This window comes from Strongylocentrotus purpuratus, unplaced genomic scaffold (genome assembly GCF_000002235.5).
Source record: "Strongylocentrotus purpuratus isolate Spur 01 unplaced genomic scaffold, Spur_5.0 spur5_scaffold_11, whole genome shotgun sequence".
NCBI classification, from domain to species: domain Eukaryota; kingdom Metazoa; phylum Echinodermata; class Echinoidea; order Camarodonta; family Strongylocentrotidae; genus Strongylocentrotus; species Strongylocentrotus purpuratus.
Genome location: NW_022145596.1, coordinates 23,250,455 through 23,274,065, shown reverse-complemented (window position 1 = coordinate 23,274,065; position 23,611 = coordinate 23,250,455). Strand labels below are relative to the sequence as shown.

General features: G+C 37.1%; 3 protein-coding genes across 3 annotated transcripts; 2 read left to right on the top strand and 1 right to left on the bottom strand.

Moving 5' to 3' along the window:
- The first annotated feature begins 1,054 nt into the window (after positions 1-1,054).
- Positions 1,055-6,399, top strand: LOC100888481 (aqualysin-1). The gene is made up of 6 exons (XM_011683232.2): positions 1,055-1,212; positions 2,223-2,335; positions 3,074-3,215; positions 4,092-4,276; positions 5,344-5,515; positions 6,077-6,399. The coding sequence occupies exons 1-6, from the start codon at positions 1,107-1,109 to the stop codon at positions 6,208-6,210; spliced, it is 852 nt and encodes a 283-aa protein (XP_011681534.2). The 5' UTR covers positions 1,055-1,106; the 3' UTR covers positions 6,211-6,399.
- A 1,815-nt stretch (positions 6,400-8,214) lies between these two features.
- On the top strand, positions 8,215-15,322 carry LOC100888410 (aqualysin-1). The gene is made up of 9 exons (XM_003729711.3): positions 8,215-8,384; positions 8,595-8,721; positions 9,584-9,724; positions 10,153-10,285; positions 11,136-11,248; positions 11,841-11,982; positions 12,555-12,739; positions 13,803-13,974; positions 14,866-15,322. The coding sequence occupies exons 2-9, from the start codon at positions 8,614-8,616 to the stop codon at positions 14,997-14,999; spliced, it is 1,128 nt and encodes a 375-aa protein (XP_003729759.1). The 5' UTR covers positions 8,215-8,384; positions 8,595-8,613; the 3' UTR covers positions 15,000-15,322.
- A 4,476-nt stretch (positions 15,323-19,798) lies between these two features.
- LOC105446439 (salivary glue protein Sgs-3-like) lies at positions 19,799-20,539 on the bottom strand. The gene has a single exon (XM_011683301.1). The coding sequence runs from the start codon at positions 20,537-20,539 to the stop codon at positions 19,799-19,801; it is 741 nt and encodes a 246-aa protein (XP_011681603.1).
- Positions 20,540-23,611: the final 3,072 nt, after the last annotated feature.

The following is a 23,611-nucleotide window of genomic DNA, read 5'->3' as shown; positions in this document are numbered from 1 at the left end:
ATTAAAAAAATAACCATAGTAACAATGATAATATTAATGATAATAATACAAATACACAATTAGTAACATTGATAAAGGGCTTTATGCTAGGTTTCCAAGTGATTTACATTGCAATTATTATAACTGGTTCTCTGGCCCTCCCTCCCCCCTCTCTCTCTCTCTCTCTCTCTCTCTCTCTCTATCCCCTTGTCTGTCATTTTCCAGACCTCTTCCGCTCTATTCATTCTCTCTTCCCCTCTTTTTGTACAAGTCCAAACTACTTTTCAAAAACAAAAGTAGTCACATTTTAGATTTTAATCTATCTGAGTATGGCAGGGACTTGAGACCCTCCTAGAACTCAGATTTTAGACTCAAGATTTATTTGGTTATTGGCCATGTAGCGCTCTCTCTGATTGCTCTTACCATGCTTACAGTAACCCTGACGGCGAGTTAGATGTTAAATGTCTCTAGCATAATCTAATTAATTAGATTCGCTTACCCAAATCAGATCTATCAGATTTTGGTCCTAATTACATCAGCTGGTGTGCAACTACCAATGTCATTTCTCTTTCTTCTCTGCAAGTCACTCTTCTGCTCTTCTATTGTTGTATCTAAGTTGAGGGCTGCGGACACCGCAAGCTACTTTGATTATTCTGTAGCCCTCCTGCATCTAATTTATGTTAATTATGCATTCAATATATTTGTTTAATTCGTATATTATCTGTATAAAATTATGTACACTTGAAATAGTGTATCAAACCATATTATGTTCATGAAAATGTATGATGAAAGAGAAAGAAAAAAGATGCAGAAACCAATAAATCAAATCAAATCAAATCAAATTATATAGGGAAGAGAAACACATACGAATCATAATCAAACTCGTAATTATTAGAGGCAACTTCCCCTTTCTTACCGTTATCCTGAATGAAAAAAATTAGTTCTTTTTTATGCATGATATATAGGTTCTTATCTCTATTTCGTGAGAAAAATGTCAATCGTAAAGATAATAATTGAGCCGGATCTAGATTCTGCTTAATCATGTTGAAAGTTTTGTAAACAGAGATAGGTGACATTTTACCTTGCTGTTTTTCGAAAAGGTCCTGGAACTGCCTGCCGTGAAGTACATGGAACAGGATACTATCGGCATCGTCGATGTCGCCTCATCATCATGGGGTCTTGATCGCATTGACCAGCACAACCTCCCCCTCGATGACGCTTTCAACATCGAAGGTAATGCTGGAATGTTGAAGGCAATTCAGCTACTTTTATTGTGGTTTATGGAATCGATAATGTGATGGGTTGTCAATTGAGTGATTCATACAGTGCTTGGGCAATCCTCTACAAGCATTTTATGAAAATAATTTAGATTGGTTGCTTTTATTCAAATCCCATGCACCAAAATATTGACATTTATTAAGATAATACATGTATAGAAGTTATACCACCCACCTAAATTTCAAATTAGAACACCTCGTCCATGGAGCCCATAAATATAATCATGACCATTGAAAGCAAATTGTGATAGTATTTCTTAGAGCGCAACACCGCGCAGCACCTGGCTTATACGAAGGTGCAGTTTTCGAAGAATTATTTTGTTGTTGTTGTTGTTGTTGTTGTTGTTGTTGTTGTTGTGTGTGTTTGTTTTTGTTTTTGTTTTTGTTTTTGTTTTTTTGGGGGGGGAGGTTGTTGGGGGAGAGGCTTTAGGAGTTTTGGGGCTTGGGGTTCATGCATTCACTGTTGAAGTGCCGCGCTTAAATTTATCTATAATCATGGAAAGTGGGGGAGGGAGCTTTTTGTGGGTAGGGGAGCGGCTTGACTTCCCATGCCCCCTCAAGAACTGCTTCTGTTGGCTTGCATAATTTACCATATATGCCATTAACTTTTCGTATATCCTTCCCCCCCCCCCAACAAAAAAAAAAAACCGGTTATAAATATGCGTATAACAGTACTTTCCATAATTCAGCTAATACTATGCAATGTTCTATTGTCATATTATTATTAGTAGTAGTAGTGTTATTATCAGCATTATTGTTATAATAATTAGTATTAATTTATTTAGTTGGCAATTTTAATTCATTAAAAGAAAATGAACATACAAATGACCGAACAAAATACGGCAATCATTTCACAGACACTGGTGCGCCAGACCAGGCGGCCTTCTATCCCACACCTGGCCGAGTGCACAAGTATCCAAACATTGATTTAAACTAAACCATAACTTAATTTGTGTTGGTATTAAGGTGACGGTGAGGGTGTGACCGTGTACGTGTTGGATACCGGAATTCGAGGTAGTCATGAAGAATTTGGAGGACGGGTTAGTCACGGCGGAGACTACGTCGACGACGGGTGGAACGTAAGTGAAATCTTCTTTAAAAAAAAGTAAATCCAACTTGGAATTTGAATTGATTAAGAAGAAGCACACTTTTGAAGGTATCTCAGTCTCCATCAAACACGATTTCTAAAACTTTTAAAAATCACTCTTACACAATTTCTATAGCCTTGCCTTTAAAGATGAAGTTGAGTTCTGGTCATGTGATTGCATTGTGAAAGAAACAGTGTGGATTAATTGACCAGAAAATCATCTAGCATATAAGAATTTGTGTGTATTGCAAGGTTCTGGAATCATCAAAATGATAAGAAATTTGGCCTAGTACACAGAAATTTGGCCCCTGTACACAGAAAGATGTATATGGGACTACACGAACACGTGGCGTAAAAATCCTACCCTGGATTTTTACGATGTTACATGACATATTTAGAAAATGAAGGCATTTAAAGAGCCATGCCTTTCAGGGAACATGTCTTTATCTGATGTTCTTCCACACTTGCATAATAAGAATGATAACGCTCACAAATTATTGTTCACCTCTTCCCAGAACTCAACCTTCTCTTTAAAATGAAACTGTTCGTAATCATTGATACCACTCTATTTCATATTTAAATTGCATCACGTGCTGATTTGTTTAAACTTCCTCTTAATCTTACAAGTGTTCATTGAGATGTATATGATAACTTATGAATGATATCAAATGAGCAGATACAAGAATATGAATAAAAGTGGCGGATAATTCTTTGTTTGCTTTTCAAAAAGGGCATTGATTGTCACGGACACGGGACCCACTGCGCGGGTACGGCAGCGGGAGGAATCCACGGTATTGCCAGGAAAGCCAATATTGTCTCAATCCGGCTCTTCAACTGTGCAGGTTCTGGCTCCGCGTCTGGCACTATTGCAGGTAAGAACTTGGTTTAGCTTAGAGAGGTAGCATGGGAAATACTGCTTGACGCCATCTACGTCTTCTATATGACAACTGCACGTTAAAGAATTGACTTAAAGATAAACTCCAGTACTGGTAAAAAAAAAAATTAATTCTCACAGAATCAAACGAAACTTACACTGAATGTTCAAGATTACAAATAAATGACATGTGCCAAACAATTTTGGAAGAAAATGTATACTGGCTGAGTAATGAGCATAGAAAGACAAGGAAACCAAGGTAGTACCATCCCCGACACGATGTGTGTTGTCCCATATATAGCTTTCTATGTGAGTGTTTGTTACTTTACCAAGACTCGGTCAAATTTATTATGATTTTGATGACTCCAGAACCTTGCAGTGCACACCAATACTTACATGCTACATGATCAACTGTTTCTGATCCTTTCACACCTTTTCTTTCACAATGCAATCGCATTACCAGTACTAAAGTTTAGCTTTAACTGGGTCAGCGCGTTAGCATACGCGAAACAGACCGGAGTTCTCCTCACGCTTCAGTTTCGCGTATGTTGCACGCACGTGAATACGTTGGCCTACTGCGGTCGCGTCGTCCGAAGTCGTACCCGAGTTTGAGTGGGCCCCGGGGAAGACCCATAGTCTCGTCATGCTACAGCCCCTTTAAGGAATACCACACAAATAGAGTTTATGACATGAATGTCAATCGCCTACCGTTAGGTTTAGTGTAAGGTAAAGGTTAAGGGTTAGGGTTAGCTAAGAAACCTAAGGCTTTTCACAATATTATGGCGCCTAGTTGACTTGTCAGAGTGCTCACGTTGAAATTTGTCTATGTTGTGTTTATTAAAGAAACAAACAATAATAATGATTTATGTTTCAGGCATCGACGAGGTAACTCGGACTGCCGTCCTCCCTGCTGTCATGTCCATGTCTTTCGGATTTTCGGTGACTCAGGCAATCGACGACGCTGTGGCTCGGGCCGTGGACGCCGGGGTCGTTGCCGCCGCATCAGCTGGTAACGATAACTCAGACGCCTGTCTTAAATCTCCTGCTCGGGAACCAAAGGTTAGTGATGTCCTGGTGACTTGGGGTGCGTTCAAGCGACACCTTTCCACCCTAGAAAAACTGTTTTCAAAAACGTTTAGTTTAAAACATGGTTGCGTTCAAGCGATTTTAAGTGATTTTTCGTCGGTCGTAAAAATATGTGTGTTTCAAAACGCAAACATGAAACGCTGAAAAAGATGCGTTTTGAATCGTGATTCTGCAGAATCACGGTTGCTAAAATTCGCTTGAACGCAACGGAGATCTTAATCATGATTCTATAACGTCATTATCGTGGCCTGCTTCCGGTCTAGCCGACAGTCGACCGTAAACAAAATTCCAAAAGCACGCCGGCGAAGTTGACCTATACTTCCTCGACCTGGGTCAACCTGCGCAGTGTGATGAGCAGTGGCTGGGCTTGAAATGAGCGAGAATCAGCGTTGATGAAAAATCGCTTGAACGCTTTCCCGCAGAAACCGTGTTTTAACGGCGTTTTGATTTTTGATTCATGTTTGTGATTCTAGCTTTAAAAAAATCTGTTGAACGCACCCATAAAGATGTGAAACGGCGTTCACACATGTCATGGTATAACCGTGTGGAAGGCGTCGAACCTATATACTTATGTATATATAGCTCATATTATCAAATGAGATTGAATTGACAAGGTGAATGGGAAATATACTTTTATGTGATATTAAAAGATTGACCCAGATGACAAATACCTATATTTAGGAGTCGACCCGGTGTCGGCCGACCCAGAGTCGATTACCATTGACTGTGGGGATTCCCAATTCCCGCATATGGTATAAACACTTCCAAATTTATTCTGTATTAATGGATCGTAATATATACGTGGATGCTAATCTGCTAGTTGATGCCATTCAAATTTAGATTAGTTTTTGATGTAATGCTAATGTAATATTATCGATATTTCGAAATTTACGAAATTGCTCATCGAAGGAGACAACGAGACGTAGACAGAGGGTTTAAGAAAAAAAATAGTGGGAAAGAGAAAGAAGGAATGTGAGCGGAGGGGATGGAACTCTCGAAAATTCGCTACGACTGTTATTCAAAATTTTTCAAATTGATAGGCAATCACTACTGGAGCAACGGATCGGGATGACAAGAGGGCGAGTTTCTCCAACTTTGGTTCTTGCGTAGACATCTTTGCCCCCGGTGTGGCTATCGTCAGTTCTTCAACTGCATCTGATAAAGCCATCGCTATATGGAGCGGCACAAGCATGGCTGCACCTCATGTTGCTGGTGAGTTTCAATTTAAAAACTCAACTCTCTGATAATTTTCAAAAAATAATTTGCTGTTGCCAGTTTAAAGTTGACATGCTTTACTGTTTCACCCTTAATACGTGTAATAAAATGATGGCGTGGATTTTAATCAAAATCATTGGTTGAAAGTGTGCACGTGACCAGGCATTTATTTTGCCTAATGCGTAATGTTGATAATGACCGGTAATTATAAAATGCTAAAGACCGGTCATTAGTAATATCATGTTATAAAACATCATTTTATAAAAAAAAATAAAACATCATCTTATAAAACCAATAATACAAATCATTTTGTTCGGCCATTGGAAAAGTTACCCACACTCTGTACCTTCGAAACAGTCCAAACACCCTCGGCTATCGCCTTGGGCGTGTAAGACTGTTCCAAAGGTACCGGTTGCGGTATATCATAACTGCGTACCGGTACACCGTAACTGCTTACCGGTATACTGTAGCTGCTTACCGGCATGGCTGCAAGAAGAAAAGCAAAGTGTGTTGTAAAACTGGACTTGAGATTAATTTAATTTTGTGTTCTCTCACCAGGTGCTGCCGCCATTCTCCTTGGGAAGGGAATTCCCCCTTCTGATGTCCTTGAGCATCTTCTTGAAGACGCATCGCAGAACGTTATCTATAACACCGACTTCCTCTCACCGAATCGACTCCTTTATCTTAACTAACCAGGATGACAACCCCGAATCCCGTGCGAAGAACACGGAAGATAATGACAAATAATTTTAAATTGCGGCTTAAAAAGAAAGGAGATCGAAGTGAAGTGCTGTTAATATTTTGGATTTATAAAACATGCTTTAAAAATACTATGTCCCTTTTGCAGCCAACGTCAAATTATGTAGAACTTTGAAGGAATTATGAATATGTCATGTATGTCCTCTCACAATATTTCCACGATATGCGCGTATCGCTATTATAAAGTATTCAAATTATGCAAGGAAACCCGTTTACCTTCTTGACTGATTCATAATATGAGATGTAACAGGTACATGAGCATTTGTCTACATCAATAACCGATTACTTGTATTGGCCAAAATTAAACTGATTGAATCTTTGTGCAGCACAAAACGTACAACCATTCGGTAAAAGGGCGTGAAAATCAGACTATTACTTAGGTGATTTCAATCACTAAAGTCGATTCGACAACTAATGGTCGTTATTTTCCCACTAAAAGCCGTTTTAAGCCCTTTTGTTTAGAGGGAATTTCTAAATAAGTATTGTCTTTCAAATGCCGTTGGAATTCAACCTTTTCATTTTTTGGTGCCTGCAAATGGGACATAGTACCTGTAACACAATTTGACATTCGCAACGGCACATCTTTAGTAAAAAAAAATATCGTAACTACCTATATACACACTGATGACGGTTTTCTTCTAATATACTAATAATTAGAAAATTGATTCTTGTAGTTGGTGGTGAATCATAAGTTTTTACTGTTGCCCGTGAAGGTGTAATAAATTGTTCTTACATTAAACAAAAACCTGAATAATTTTGATCATAGAATGTATTCTTGATAGACAAAGTTTATAACATCATCTCAGAACTGATACAAATCTGATTTCAGGAAGGACAAGAGAGTGGAAGTGACAGGGAGAGAAAGAGGGGGAAAGAGGGCAGGAGATAGAAAGAGAGAGAGAGAGAGAGAGAGAGAGAGAAAGAGGAAGAGAGAAAAAGTAAGAAAGAATTTGGGAATTTGCTTTATCTAAATGACCCTCAATACTATCTCAATGTGTATAAGATACGAGCAAAGTCCGAATTGGATCAATCCCCTCTGTCCAAATTGCGATTGTGTATCAACATAAATTGTGTACATAATCGCTAATTATTATTGTGTTTTCTAAACCAAGCGATCATTTAATCGGATTTCGTTCTTGGCAAAGGTAAGCATATATTTAGTCTTTTCTGCATTTCTTCTTGTTGTTGTAATACTGGCATTTGTAATTTAATATGAGTCTATCGGTTTTAGTCTGTTTTAGCATATACCATAATAACGTGTATGATAACATTGCAAAACAATACAGAAAATTGCTTAAAGTTATATATTGCTAATGCGCATTCTGTCTCATAGCAGTGATTCGCAATCACGGACAATCAACTCGAAAAGTCTCATTCGTTATCGTATTATGACTTTACTTGCGTGCAGTGTACATTCACCAAAGCTTTTGCAAACATGAACTATTCGTATACTAATATTGATTTGGATTCATTAGAGGTATATTATCATAACAATTACTATGTCATTTGCATTTTTATTGTATATTATATCAATTATCGTACTTATTGCAAGTGTACACACCAAGAAAACGAATAGTTTTACTAGAAAAGAGGTTTCCTACCGAATAGTTAATTTGTTATTGCTGACGTCACGAATAGTTCACCTTTTCCCGAGATCAGGGTACTATTCGTTCCCCCCCCCCTCCCTCCAAACTGGCAAACTTTAGCAAGTGTACGGGATTTCAAATGCCTCCACACGGCCAACACTAGTCCAGATTCAGTCCGTCCTTTCTTTTTATCCCCCACATACAGCGCGGTCTCTCCACTGATCGCGCAATCCCCAAATTTCCGTCGAGGTCCAGATTTAGAGGAACGGCTAGGTCTACTTTCAACGTTGAGGGTGTGTTATTTTATCAGCTGATTGGGTGCGCCAAACGAAAACGGTACAGAGGCTGGACTAGGCCAACACCCGATGTGTCACGGCGGTCAAGCATTGCATTTTACGATGTGCAATAACTGCACTACACCACTGCAGTACCTGTATATAGCGCCAGCAATAGCGTCCTTCAATGTTTCATTTCAGCCGTGAAATATTATTTCATTTTGCTTTTTTAAATGTGATCTGAATGTGAGTATACGGTACATGTTATTACAGAACTATCACAGGAATGATACAGATGGAAGGGATATAAAACAAATATACAATGACTCATTCTCGGAACAAGCTAAAACTATTCGCACTCAGGAACATTAGTACTTGATGTTCCTTCGATGCGAAAAGTTTTAGCTAGATCCTCCAGTGCCATTTTATATTTGTATACTATTTATTTTGTTACAGTACCTTTTTCTACTGAACCATGAGAATCGGGATTTCCATCGCGTTGTTCCTGTCTGTACTGGGCCTGGTTCAGTGTATAGATATCAGGATACAGACCATACCAGACAGGTACATCGTGGTACTCAATGTAAGTATATTTACCATGGTAATATAGAGGAACATTCCCGCATCTAGCTTGTCTAGATTGTCCTATGTAGATGTTAACCATTTTATACTTGTAAACTAATTGTAAAACACATATAGTGCTATTTCCATGCTTCACCAACAAAGCAACACGTTATAAACTAAAGGTGCTTCGTTATTAATGACTAAAAATAATGTTGAATTGGTTTGATTTATTTTATTCCTCATTCCAGTTTAAATATAATCAATCCTCGGTAACATAACAAACATAAATTACTTAAGTAATTTCTGACAATGAATCATAAATAAGCAAACTTATATAACAATTATTATAAAAAAAGAATAGATACATTTTCAAATAATCATATTTCATCAAACTTTATAACAAAAAATTGCGGAAGAAGGATTGCCTTAGCTAGCAAATATTAATTAAATTTTGATTTAGGAATTCACGAGAAAGTACAGTTTGCAATACATTTAATGAATGCTATAATTTTTTTTTTTCAGTTGACATCCGATTGACACATCTTTGTGGTAATATTTTTCCATTCTACATGTATTATTATTATTGTATAATAGACAGAATATTTCGAATCAAATTAATACACGATTACATTTTGGTTTCAGATCCATAGCAAGCTACCTATTTAGTCTTATGTTCATTTGCGAGCATGTAACAAAAAAGCTATATTGCAACGATTTTTAAATTTCAAGCATTCTTCATCATAATAAGATGGAAGCTTTCGACTTTTTGTTATGTATCTTATAATCTCTAAAAATCTCTTTATACTACTGAAATGATAATTAAGTGTATATTTTACCTCTTAATCATGACATTTATTTCAAACATATATACATTTCTTTAGGATGGCGAGATACTGGACCCTTTGCTCACCCGGATACAGCAGAATATGGTTCCTCGCTCGGGGAGGTTTTCTGTTTTTAGGAAATATTACAAAGCACTGAATGGGTTCGCTGCAGATATGTCTGAAGATGTTGCAGAAAGGGTAAGCATTAACAATTACATCCGCAAATATGATAATGATAACAATGACTTCAATAATGATAATAATAATAACAGTAATAATAATAGTGATGAATACAACAACAAAAAGGATAATAATAGTACTACTACTACTACTACTACTACTTCTACTGTTGCTGCTGCTGCTACTACTACTACTACTACTACTACTGCTACTACTACTACTACTACTACTACTATAATACATTTCTAATCACATTTATATAGCGTTCATTTAAATACTAAGGTTTTTTGCGCTTTACATTGCAATTATTAGTGCTGGTTCTCCTACCCCCCCCCCTCTCTCTCTCTCTCTCTCTCTAGCAATGTCTCTCTGGCAATCGTAAAGATAATCATTAAACCGGGTCTGGTTTAAATGGATAACATTTTACCTTGCTGTTTTTCCAAAAGGTACTGGAACTCCCTGCAGTGAAGTACATGGAACAGGATGCTATCGGCGTCGTCGATGTCGCCTCATCATCATGGGGTCTTGATCGCATTGATCAGCACGACCTCCCACTCGATGATGCTTTCAACATCGAAGGTAATGCTGGAATTTCGAAGGCGATTCGCCTACTTTAATTATTAGTATGAGCAATGGAGCCAGGTGGTGATGTGTCGTCAATTCATACAGTGATTGGGCAATCTTCTGCACGCATTTTATGAAAATAATTTTTATGAAACAACCCTTTAAGATTATAATTACAAATCTCATCCATGAAACCGCGTTTAAATATCTACATAGATATTTATCATGAACATTGAAATAATATGTGATTTGAATTCAGAGAGCGCAACGCCGCAGGAGGCATGACTTACACTGGAGCGCGTTTCCACATTTTTTTTCGGGGGAGGGCGGGAGGATAGGGGGCTTGGGAGCTTGCATTCTTGCATTCATTTAATTAATGTGCCTCACTTACAATAACTCACATGAATAATGAATTAAAGTGGGGGAGCTTGAAGATTTTTTGTTTGTGGGGGGGGGGGCGGCGGCTTGATTTTATATAGCATATTGTGTTCACCTGCTATCTATATTTCCATATTTGAATTATTTATTTTATATTTTATTTTTTCAAATAATTATTATTATTTTGTATTATTATAATTATTATTGGTTTTATTATTATTATTATTGTCATTATCGTTATCATTATTAACATATTTATTATGATCACAATTAACATAATTATTGTCATTACTATTTATTTCGCAATGTTAATACATCAAAAAAATAACATGGAAATAAGTAAACGCAAAATGGTGATAATTTCTTAGACGAAGGTGCACCGCCTGGGAAGGAATAAGCCCTTCGGCCTTCCTTCCCACAGCTGGTCTTGTGCACAAGACTAGCATCTTAACTTTAAACATCAAAATTTACTTTTGTTGGTATTAAGGTGACGGAGAGGGTGTGACTGTGTACGTGTTGGATACCGGAGTTCGAGATACTCATGAAGAATTTGGAGGACGGGTTAGTCACGGTGGAGACTACGTCGACGACGGATGGAACGTAAGTGAAATCTTCTTTAAAAAAAAATGTAAATCCAACTTGGCATTGATTTGATTGAGAAGAAAAAAAAAATTACACCAACTGAAATTAACTTGCGGAAATCTTCAAAAAATCATGCTAGCGCAATTCCTAGTCTTTCCGTTACCCAATGTGCTAATATTACAGTGACGTTTTACTTGCAATCTGAAAAGGTATGGGCAAGTTTTTATAGGATATAGAAATCGCTACTGAGTTGATTTTGGCTGAAGTCGTTGCATTTGGGTTATTGATCAATTTTTTTAATTTTTTTTAAATTCTAGATAGGAAAAACTATGTAGAATAATCAATTAATTATATCGCTTAAATTTAGATGAAAATGTTGTTAACATTGATACCGCTCTATGTTCTTGTCAGACGACATTGAGATATTTTAATTCAATCATGTTCTTGTTCTCTTTATATTTCTCGTAATATCACAAGCGTTCATTAACATTAAGTAAGGTCCTGGTAAATATGATAACTTATGGATGAAATAAAATGGACAGATACAAGAATGTGAATAAAAGTGGGGGAAATATTTCGTTTTTGCTTCCCCCCCCCCCCCAAAAAAAAGGGTATTGATTGTCACGGACACGGGACCCACTGCGCGGGTACGGCAGCGGGAGGAATCCACGGTATTGCCAGGAAAGCCAACATTGTCTCGATACGGCTCTTCAACTGTGCAGGTTCTGGTTCCGCGTCTGGCACTATTGCAGGTGAGAACTTGGCTTAACCACCAATAGAGTTAATGTATATGAATGTCCATCCCCAACCGTTATGTTTAGGGTGCGGTTGAGATTTAGGATTTAGGTTTAGGATTAGGGTTAAGGTTCGCTTAGAAATTGTAGCTACAATAGATCGATGGTTAACCAACGAAAGTCTGCTCAACTTTGGGGATAAACCTAATTTGATCCAGGTACTGTTTGAGATGGGTTTTTGTTCAAGGTCAACTAACTCTGGACACATGTCCATAGACAACTACAAGTGTAAAGTGATTTCCAAGCATAATATTATATCCCCATACCTAGAATCACTTAACAATCTCACTCGACTATTTAAGTCTTTCTTCAGAGCCACAAATACGTGTGAGCTCCTTATGTGAGTGGGACACCAAAAATGTTACAAAACGGGCCCTTATTTATGGAATTACCCATATCCACTAGCCCACAGCGGCTTATAGGGCGTAGTTGTTGAGTTGTCGAAGTACTTATGTATTTGAAATTTATATACAATGTATGGTTTATTAGATAAAGAAACAAATGAACTAATGATATGATTTATGTTTCAGGCATCGATGAGGTAGCTCAGAATGCCGTCCTCCCTGCTGTCATGTCCATGTCATTCCGATTTCTGGCGAATCAGGCGATCGACGACGCCGTGGCTCGGGCCGTCGACGCCGGGGTCGTTGCCGTCGCCGGAGCTGGTAACGAGAACATGGACACCTGCCTTTTCTCTCCTGCTCGGGAGCCAAAGGTTAGTAGTATATTGTATAGGTCTAATCATAAGACTACTGCAAGAATAAACTAGATTAATGAGTTTGTACCTGTCCAAACCGTCGGTAGAAAATTCCTATTGGACCTACATGAGTTTATATGAATGGGACTGAAATGATTGAACCAGTGCAATTCGTCCACTTTTTAGCCCAGTTGGGGAGTGATATAAATTGATATTATCTAAAGTTTTTGTTCAGTTAAACAAAAATGTAATTCTATAAAAAATGACAGGAACCCTTTTCTTCTTCCCAAATAACAGATTTTTTATCAACAGAATTAATATTTTCGAAGAAAAACGGAATTCACTTACTTTTCAAGGACTCTTGCAAAGGTTTGGCAATGACATTTTGTGATCGATTTACCCCCAAATTGACTAGCCTTGATTGCAGACACCTAAAAATCTATTTTTAGCTTAAAATTGATTTGATGAAAAAGCTCACAAGTATCGGTTTTTTGTTAAAACTGATTCGGCCTTAAAATTGATTTATGAAATAGAAATCGATTTTAGTTGATGAAACACCCCCTGGTGACATGAAGATGTGAAACTGCGTTCAAACACGACGCTGGAAAACCAACTTATAACCACCCAATTGAACAAGGTGGATGGGAAAGATACTTATGTGATATCAAAAGATTGACCAAGAGAAGAAATACTTACATTATTTTAGAAGTCAGATCGGGATCGGCTCACCCAAATTCGACTATCATGAATTAAATGTGGGCTTTCCTAATTCCTGCATATGGTATAAACACTTGCGAATCTATTCTATAAAAATGTATCGTAATAATATATATAGGTGAATGTTAATCAGCTAGTTGATGCCATTCAAATTCAAATGAGTTTTAGCTACAATGGCAATGTAGTATTTATAGGTATTTTGACATTTACGAAATTACGAATGAGACAGCGTGACGTAGACAAAGGGTTTAAGACAACGATGGAGGGAGAGAGAAAGAAGGAACGTGAGCGGAGGGGATGGAACTCTCGAATTAGGACTTTTATCAAAAAGATATTGTAAAATATTACTTTTTCAAATTGACAGGCAATCACTGCTGGAGCAACGGATCGGGATGACAAGAGGGCGAGTTTCTCCAACTTTGGTTCTTGCGTAGACATCTTTGCCCCCGGTGTGGCTATCGTCAGTTCTTCATCTGCATCCGATACGGCCATCGCTATATGGAGCGGTACAAGCATGGCCACTCCTCATGTTGCTGGTGAGTGTCAATTTAAGGCCCATCGCACGTCTTATAGCTACTTGCGCCCTCTATATAACAAACAATGCCTAATCGGTGATTTTTGGTCCCCCATGATCTTCTTTTTCTTATGTTAACTGAGAGCTGATTTGATGAGATAACTATCTGTCCAGTGACCTTGCAGGGAGGTCTAATCCATCCTGTACACGAGTACAGATGGGACATAAAACTCAACTCTCTGATAATATTGTACAGAATTTACTGTCACCAGTTTAAAGTTCACATGCTATACAATTTGATTGTCTGTTTTTATTCATATTTACTATCTTACCTTTGTATTTCAATGTTTTTATTTCTCTTTTAAAAAAATTATTATCATATATTTTGTTTTATTTGGTTACTGTAATAATTTTCTTGCACCCCGACATGTTTGGTTTTTACTGAATGTATGAATAAATACGATACAGTACATTCCGCGGAACTCGTATAAAAACAATTCCTTTTGTGTTATTAAAATGTTTTATTTCTCCAAACAGAAGCAGTAAGAAAATGAAAACTACATTATTCAGAAGTGAAATCAGTTAAAAGTCCAAATTAAATTCATGCTTAAAAAAAATATATAAACAGAAGAACAACATTCAAAATAAACATCATAACTGCACGATTCTACTTACAATAATTCGTAACTGCTTATCGGGGCAGTGGAACTGTTTCATCCCTAAAGAGTGTTATGCTTTCAATCTCACTGATACATGTGTATGCCTATTATTGCGGTATATTATATCTGCCAACCGGTTTACGGTACCTGCTTACCGGTATACCGTAGCTGCTTCCGGCATGACGGCAAGCAAAAAATGCATAGTATTTTAAAACTGGACTTCGAGATGTGTAATTTTGTTGTTCTCTCACCAGGTGCTGCTGCCATTCTCCTTGGTAAAGGAATTGCCGCTTCCGATGTCCTTCAGCAGCTTCTTCAAGACGCATCGCAGAACGTTATCTATAACACCGACTTTCTCTCCCCGAATCGACTTCTTTATCTCAACTAACCAGGATAAAAATTCAAAAATCCCGTTCGAAAAACACGGAAGATAATGAAAAATAATTTGTGATTGCTAACAAAGATAGAAGATCGAAGTGAAGTGTTGTTAATATTTTGGATCTATAACACACGCCTCAAACACAATGTGACAACTGAAACTAGTCATGTTTAGTCCGACAATATCATAACTATCTATATACACACTAACGAATGATTGCTTCCAATATACTAATAATTAGAACTTGATTCTTGTAAGTGAATGGCGAACCATAAGTCCATACTGTTGCCCGTGAAGTTGGAATAAATTGTTCGTACACCTGAAAAACTTGATATTTGTTATCATGAAATTTATTCTTGCTAGACAAAGCTTAAATCATCTCAGAACTGTGACATGGGTAGCAGTGTACACTGTGATTGCAAGAGAGACAAGAGAGTAGAATTCAAAGGGAGAGAGAGAAAACAAAAGGCAGACAGAGAGAGAGAGAGAGAGAGAGAGAGAGAGAGAGAGTGGGAAAAAGAGAGAAAGTAACAGAAAGAAAAAAGAGGGAGTGAGATAGGGAGACAGAGAGAGAGAGTGGGAGAAAGAGAGAGAGAGACAGAAAGAAAAAGAGGGAGTGAGAAAGGGAAAGCGAGAGAGAAATAACGGGGAGAGAGAGAAGGGGGAAAGAGATAGAGAGAGAAAGAAAGAGAGAGAGAAAGAGAGAGAGAGAGAGGGGAAGGGTGGACATAAGGGAGGGGGTCATTATTTGATATACCTACGTTATATTTCGAAATATACAGCAGAAATATTAGTGCCATATCCATGTCCCGTATCCTTCATACCAAATAATCCTTTCTTCAAACTATGATTCCACAAATTGATTCCACTTAATGATATGTGATATCATCATCATGAGTAGTTAAATGACGTCGATATGATATATACAATATAATCTTCTGTTTTTCAGGTATATAAGACAACTGTTTGAGTACTTATTGTGACGTCATCCAACCAATCTATCAGCATAATCAGTATGTAAATAATCGGAGGTTAGTACAATGCCTTCAGTTGAACGAAGTACTTCTAATGGCCCTACGATCAAACGGTCTTATCAGATTAAAGATTATCTTACAATAGCAACAAAAGATAAAGAAATAACAAAATACACTTCGTGGTTTATAAATATCACAGTGAGAATGATTAAACGAAATATTCTTTGAGATGATTATAAAGATTCACATTTGACATTTGATATACACTGTATGCCCTTTTCTTTTGACATTTGCGTATTTAGTATAGGATGAAATCGGTGTACCCTCCTGTCAGGCCAACTCCTTGCCAAATCGAAAGTCGCTAAAAAAATAGAAGGGGGCAACTTTACACAAGTGTTATATTTTGGTCATGATCATTTGGGGACGTTCACATCATACAGTTTCCTTCCTGGTTGATCAAGCTACGTAATCATTATTTTTTTTAAACCTAACATTGTACAATCACAAAATCTATTCTGGAATAGGTGACGAAATTATGAGTGTGTGTGGTATAATTCCTGCAAAAAAAGTTGCAAAAAATAAGATTGTTGTGTTCTTCTTCAGAATTAATTACATCATTTGTTTTGAGTCTTAAGTTTCGCAAGGTTCCACAGGGTGAGCTAAACACCTTCCCATTGACAATCAATGTATTTTTTTTCTTCTTTCAAATCACAATGATTGAATAACACAATTTATGGAAGGAAGAAAAATTGGGAACTATTGACGAAGTTAATGTTAGTTGCATCGTCCGATATGTGTGAATAAAAATGCTTATTAAAATTGAAGACATTTCATTATCTTTATTCAACATTTTGTAGGCTTAATCAATGTGTAAATCTCAAATGTCGCGCATATCGACAACTACACGTTTGCCATGAAGTTAACAAAATAATTCCAAAGATCTGTTGATGAAATGATTGTTACAACGTGACTTATTATTGATGGGCAAAGTTCTGAGAAGATATAAACTATACTTTCCAAGAATAAACAATATTGTGACAGACAATCATTTCAGGAATAGAGGTTAATCATTCCATCTTTATGGGCAACACTCACTTATTCACTACAACACTATATATCTCTTTTCATCCTTAATGAAACATGCAGGCTGTATAAATCCTCCGTTCATTGACATTCAAAATATGCTTAATCTGTTTAATATTTTCAACCCGGCGTAAGTTGCTTATAATAATGATCAAAACGGCAAACAACTTTAGGGGCACGTTGAATCTGCAAATTGTGTCAATTATTCATAATGTGCAGCGCCATCTATACGGAATTTATTGGCGACTCAGTCTGACAGTGTTGTTTGAATAGCGCCATCTAAAGATGTATACAACTGATACTTTTACAGGCAGCATTAGATTCAAAATCAGCAAAAATATAGTTCGTAGAAGAAGGCTTTTTGGCGGGGGCAGTTTCTGGATTCGAGGGAGGGGGCGGGTACGGAAGTGCCCTGTAACGATGCCCGATCTTTGTCTCCTGCCCAATATATAATATCTACATAAATATCAATGTGATACAGTAGAGTTAGTAAAAAAAAAACTTTAAATCTGCTCTTTTGAAATGTCATGGTTTATAAGGAGTTAACCAAAAAACTTCTTCGGTACCAAATTCTGGAAAAAAGATGAAAATAAAAAAGAGCAATAATCATTGAATGGCCAAAAACATGATGAAACCATGAAAGGGTAGGGGCGGTGAGGGTTGGGGTGCTGATAATCAGTACGGAAGAAGAGTTAGAGTGAACACCCGACTGAAGCAAAAGATTACATCAGAATTGGCTCACACACGTCGACAAATTGTTATCAGACACGCCTACTTTAGGGCTCTGAGCAATGTCAAGATCTGTTTAACCCTTTCATTCCCACTGTGCAGGCGTCTAACATATCGTCTCTTCACGCCTAACACTCAACGAACACATTCATCGACCATGTTTTTTCCCCAAAGTAGAAAAAGTAGGTCAACAAACTAATCTAACATGGCACACACCAATGATGCAGACCAATCAAAAGTAGTTTGATGCGCATGCGTAAATTATATATGATATCCATGTACAAGAATATCAAATCATGATCTTAAACTAAATATTTGTTATCAGCCGCGCCTGCTTACGGCTCTTTACAATATCAAGATTTGCTAACCCTTTCATTCCCTCTGTGGCGTCTAACATATTGTCTTTCACCCTTAACGCTTGACGAACACATTCATCGGCACAGATTGTTCCCCAAAGTAGAAAAAGTAGGTCAACAAACTAATCTAACATGGTACACACCAATGATGCAACCAATAAAAGTAATTTGATGCGCATGCGTAAATTCTATATGATATTCATGTACAAGAATATCAAATCATGATCTCTAACTAAATATTTGTTCTCCTTTTTGTTTATTATGCGCAATTTGTCATGTGCCCCTTTACGTGAATATCGTAACTCCGGCAACAGGCAAACAAATTCAACCAATTAAAATTCATTTGCTCCACGCAAGCATAGTGATTCGTTCTACTTAATATGCACCTTTCATCTGCCCATTCTGTTTGCAAATACTAAATCACTAATCAGCAAATAGTTTGATTTTAAATTATATTTTTCAAATGTAGCTCTATACAGGTCTGCGAAGCAAATTCAAGACACATGTCTCGTTAATATGTTTGGTCACAAAAATTGAAAATCTTTTTGAAAAGAAATCTCATCTCCATACTAAAAACCCCACGTTCGGGTTTTTCTTTTGCAAAGCAAAATTGAACAAAATAAGTGCGAAACTGATGTCAATCGTTCTAAAGTTCAGTGTCTACAAAAAATAATACCGTACATAAATTCAACAATTTACACAAATGATATAGTCGTATTGATTAATACGTAGGTTTTGCATTATCACTATCAACATATCATCCTCAACTACAAACATGTTCCAATATTAAAGTAACGAAATTTTTTGAGATTTACAATTTTAAAAATATATAACATAATTATAGATAACATCTAGACATTCGGTTTGTCAATTGCACATCATAATAACTTAGGCAATGTTTAATAATCATTGCGCGTTTCTCAAAATACTACTGTCGGTCCATTGGTTTTATATGAAACAAATCTGCAATGATTCTCTCTTCTTTACTTTTAAAAACTATGAAATTCTTTAAAAGATGCAAAGTTCCGTATCGTCAAATTAATGAATTAGTTGCCAAAGTCATTACTCTGACGAAATTGAGTGTTTTGCCTGAATCAGGTCTTTCCTGTTAGAGCAGCCTGGTATTTCAGGCATTAAGTCAATTTTCAATCTTTAACTGTGGTTATTAATACAAAATATGGAGTACCTAGGTGAACAGATATATAACTGGATACTTTGTTTCTGTTTTATTTTCAGAAGTAGTTCAAAGAACCTAGGCAATAGTTTTATTAATATGACGATATCAAATAACTACATGACTGTATATCATGTATTGCGGAGTTGAGTTTGAAAAAGAGAATTTTAATTCTATGCCACGTTCCGTTCAGTTCGGCCACGGTCTTGGTGAATAACGCAGAGCTCTCCATCCTTCATGAATTAGGTCCTACCATCTTACCAACATCCAGTCAAACCTGTCATCGCGGCCACCTCTCTATAAAGGTCATCTGTTTATATTGGTCACCCAAACTGCATCCCTTTAGAATGATGCATATGTGTTGAAGAACCTACCCCCAAAAGTCCACTTGTCTACTAGTTTTCTACAAAGGCCATCTTTAATTGTTTCACGTGAGTGGCATCAGTACGCAGGTTTGACCGTATTTGTATTTTACATGTATTTTGAATATGTTTAAGATTGGTCGTTATATGTGGGAGTAAGATGGGTCTTGTCGTTCACTCCGACTTCTTCACTAGACATGCTCTCTATTTCGATATCCGCATTGTTCACAGGAGTAACCGTTGAGGTACCTTTGGAGTGGTTCACAGCGTAACCAACACCACCTGCAATGACAGCAAGTCCTATCAACATACCAATGACGATTCCTGCTATAGCACCAGCCGAAAGTGACTCCTCAGGAGGGCTTGTTGTAAGATCTTTGGTAGACATCTCTTCGCGTTCAGTAGTCGTCGCTGAGGTTGTGGTGTTATCACTTGGATCAGGCGTTTCTGGTGACCCTGTTGAAGCATTTGGATCACGGGTTGATCCTGTTGATGTAGCTGTATTTTGATCAGTAGTTGCAGAATCCCCTGTTGGTCTACTTGTATCAGTAGTTGCAGAAACTCCCGTTGGTTTCGTTGTATCAGTAGTTGCAGAAACTCCCGTTGGTTTCGTTGTATCAGTAGTTGCAGAAACTCCCGTTGGTTTCGTTATATCAGTAGTTGCAGAAACTCCCGTTGGTTTCGTTGTATCAGTAGTTGCAGAAACTCCCGTTGGTTTCGTTGTGTCAGTAGTTGCAGAAACTCCCGTTGGTTTCGTTGTATCAGTAGTTGTAGAATCCCTTGTCCATGCACTCGTATAGGTTATTTCAGAATCTTCTGTCGGTGGGCTTTCATCGGTAGTTGCAGGTTCCGTTGTCGAAGTACTTACCATATTCGGTATGGAAATTGTTGATATTATCAGCAGAAAGACCAACCTATACGGTCCAACAAACAGACGGCGCGTCATTCTGTATTTGGAGAAAACACAATACTTCTAAATTGTAAAACAGAGATACCGGAGATGATACAGGTTGATAAACATATATCAGAACATTAGATTTCTTATGGTTTATTTATTCTGTCCATATAGCCAACTATATCTTTTCAGATATGTGAAAAACTGTATTGCAAGGATGTCACACCACTATCCCTATACCAAATGTGTGATATTAACACGATCTGAAAGACTTTAACTTCTGGAGGCAATTTCAATAAAAATTTTGTATATCCCGTAGAATTTACCTAAGTCATGGGTCATCGAAATGCTTCCGCAGTTCAGGGGGTAGTGGACAATGCTCTTGAAATTACTTTTGCTTGATTTCTCCAAAGCCGTTGCGATCGTTTTACACAGGAAACTAACGAAATCATAGGACTGAATTGCTTGGTCTAACGGAACCATCAAGAATTACAAAATATTCACAGATTATTATTTCTCGTTTGTTGCCATAGCATCGTAATATTTGGCATAAACATATTGTAATGTTCTATGCACACTATATAAAAACAACTACTTAGGAAGGCTAACCCTCCTTAAAAATTCTGCAAATTATGTGAGACTCCTTTTTTTATAATTGATTTAGCAACGCCCCTGTGTCCGATATTGTTCAGTGGAACAGTGAGTAATAAATTGTGAATGGATTTACCAAAAAAAATGTAATGCTACGAAAAACATGAAAGTACATGTACATAAATAAGTGTAATGTCAATTATATGCGAGTTTGCCAAAGTAAGTTAATGTACATATTTTGAAGAGAACAGAAAAAGAGGGGAAAAATATTTAAATTCAAGATTCCAAGTACCAGAGCATAAATATGTATATCGTCAATTATAAATTTATTTCTCTGAATTTACTTCATTTTCATAAAACAATGAGTATTCCGTAGAATTACATGGAAAATTACAAGAATTGGATATGGCTGGGAACAACTGAAAAGGGGCTATTTTTTTTATAATCAAATAATTTCCAACTTAATCATTCTATAAAAATTATCAGTAATTATTTAACGGTAAACTTTAACCACAAGTATAAAAATGTGATCGCCATTTGATTTATGTAGAGAAATAATGAGTAATTCAATACCTTAAAACTCAAAGAGAAGGGGAGGGCATTCGATATATTTGTAAGAGCCTTGTTGTTTTCCGTATTTGAATCAGTTTCATGTGGATGTCCTGAATTTGGAAGTTGATGATTTGAAGGTGAAATATTTTATTATTGATTGTTTATGTCTGATTGATTTAAATAATTTCTGGATTGGTTAAATTTATTCTGAAAACTAAATACGGATTTTCGATGTATTTCTGATTTGTTAAAATAAAAAAGCTAGAGACCTAAGACAAAATATACGAATAGATTTAAAGGGCTAAAGGAGACCCTATAAGAGAGCGTGAAAGAGAAAAGCAGAAAGTTTATAGCCAAACCATCTTTCTTTCTAAATCATTAAAAGTACTACCTGACGAAACTTACCTTGTAAGGATTGCGGTTGCTTTTAATGATATGTCCAGAATAAGTTAAGTCCGATTCGTATTTAAGATGAGGTACTGCAAATGAGCTCGATCCGAATGAAATTAAACCTCAGTGATTCTCCGTCAAATCCGAAATATTTCCTGGGCGTCACAACTTTATTCAACATGGACAAATAATGCTGACCAATGAAATGAACGAAACTAATCGATTTTATTCATGTATTACTAGTTGGGCCTACTCAAAGGAAATCATACTTAATTAATAATTATCCAAATTATTCTTTGTTTTCCATTGACTTAAACCGTGTAACTACATGTAAGTTCAAGTGCTTTTGGTGACAGTTTTGGATATCTCTGTTTACCTACGAGGTTCATTAACTGTGACAATGTGATTTAATTATGAGAAAGACAAATAGTCAAGATAAGAATAAGATACAAAAAGTGGATTGTTGATTGTTGCTTTTTGCGACTCTACTCAGCATGAGAAATATACGGACATTATGATAGTGTGCGCGGATCCAGGATTTTCCAATAGGGGGGGGGGGGGGGGGGGGAGGGGGGCCGGAAATTAAAAAAATTGCGCAGACCGTTCTTTCAACTTAACATACCAATACTGTCAAGGCACAATTTCGAAAAGGGGGCAGACTCACGTCAAGTCTATTGTCCGATATCAACATTCTCCGTTTTTAAATTATAATTTCAGCGCAGAAGCTTTAACGCTTCATCAAATTATTAGAGAAAGAATACGATTCATTCTACCATTCTCGACTTTTAATCCTTGTTTGGAATTCAATTTCCACGGCCCGCGCGAAGTGCGGAAGCTTTGACGTTTCATTAAAATATTTGAGAAAGAAGACGATTCGTTCAACCATTCTCGACTTTTAATCCTTGTTTGAATTCAGTTTCCCCCCTCCCGCACGAAGCGCGGAAGCTTTGACGTTTCATTAAATTATTAGAGAATGAAGACGATTCGTTCTACCATTCTCGACTTTTAATCTTTGTTTGGAATTCAGTTTCCACGGCCCTCGCGAAGCGCGGAAGCTTTGACATTTCATTAAAATATTCGAGAAAGAAGACGATTCGTTTTACCATTCTCGACTTTTAATCCTTGATTGGAATTCAGTTTCCACGGCCCGCACAAAGCGCGGAAGCTTTCACGTTTCATTAAAGTATTTGAGAAAGAAGACGATTCGTTCAACCATTTTCGACTCTTAATCCTTGTTTGAATTCAGTTCCCCCCCCCCTCCCGAGCTAAGCGCGGAAGCTTTAACGTTTCATTAGATTATTCGAGAAAGAAGACGATCCGTTCAACCATTTTCGACTCTTAATCCTTTTTTGAATTCAGTTTCCCCCCTCCCGAGCGAAGAACGGAAGCTTTAACGTTTCATTAAATTATTCGAGAAAGAAGACGAATCGTTCAACCATTTTCGACTCTTAATCCTTGTTTGAATTCAGTTTCCCCCCCTCCCGAGCTAAGCGCGGAAGCTTTAACGTTTCATTA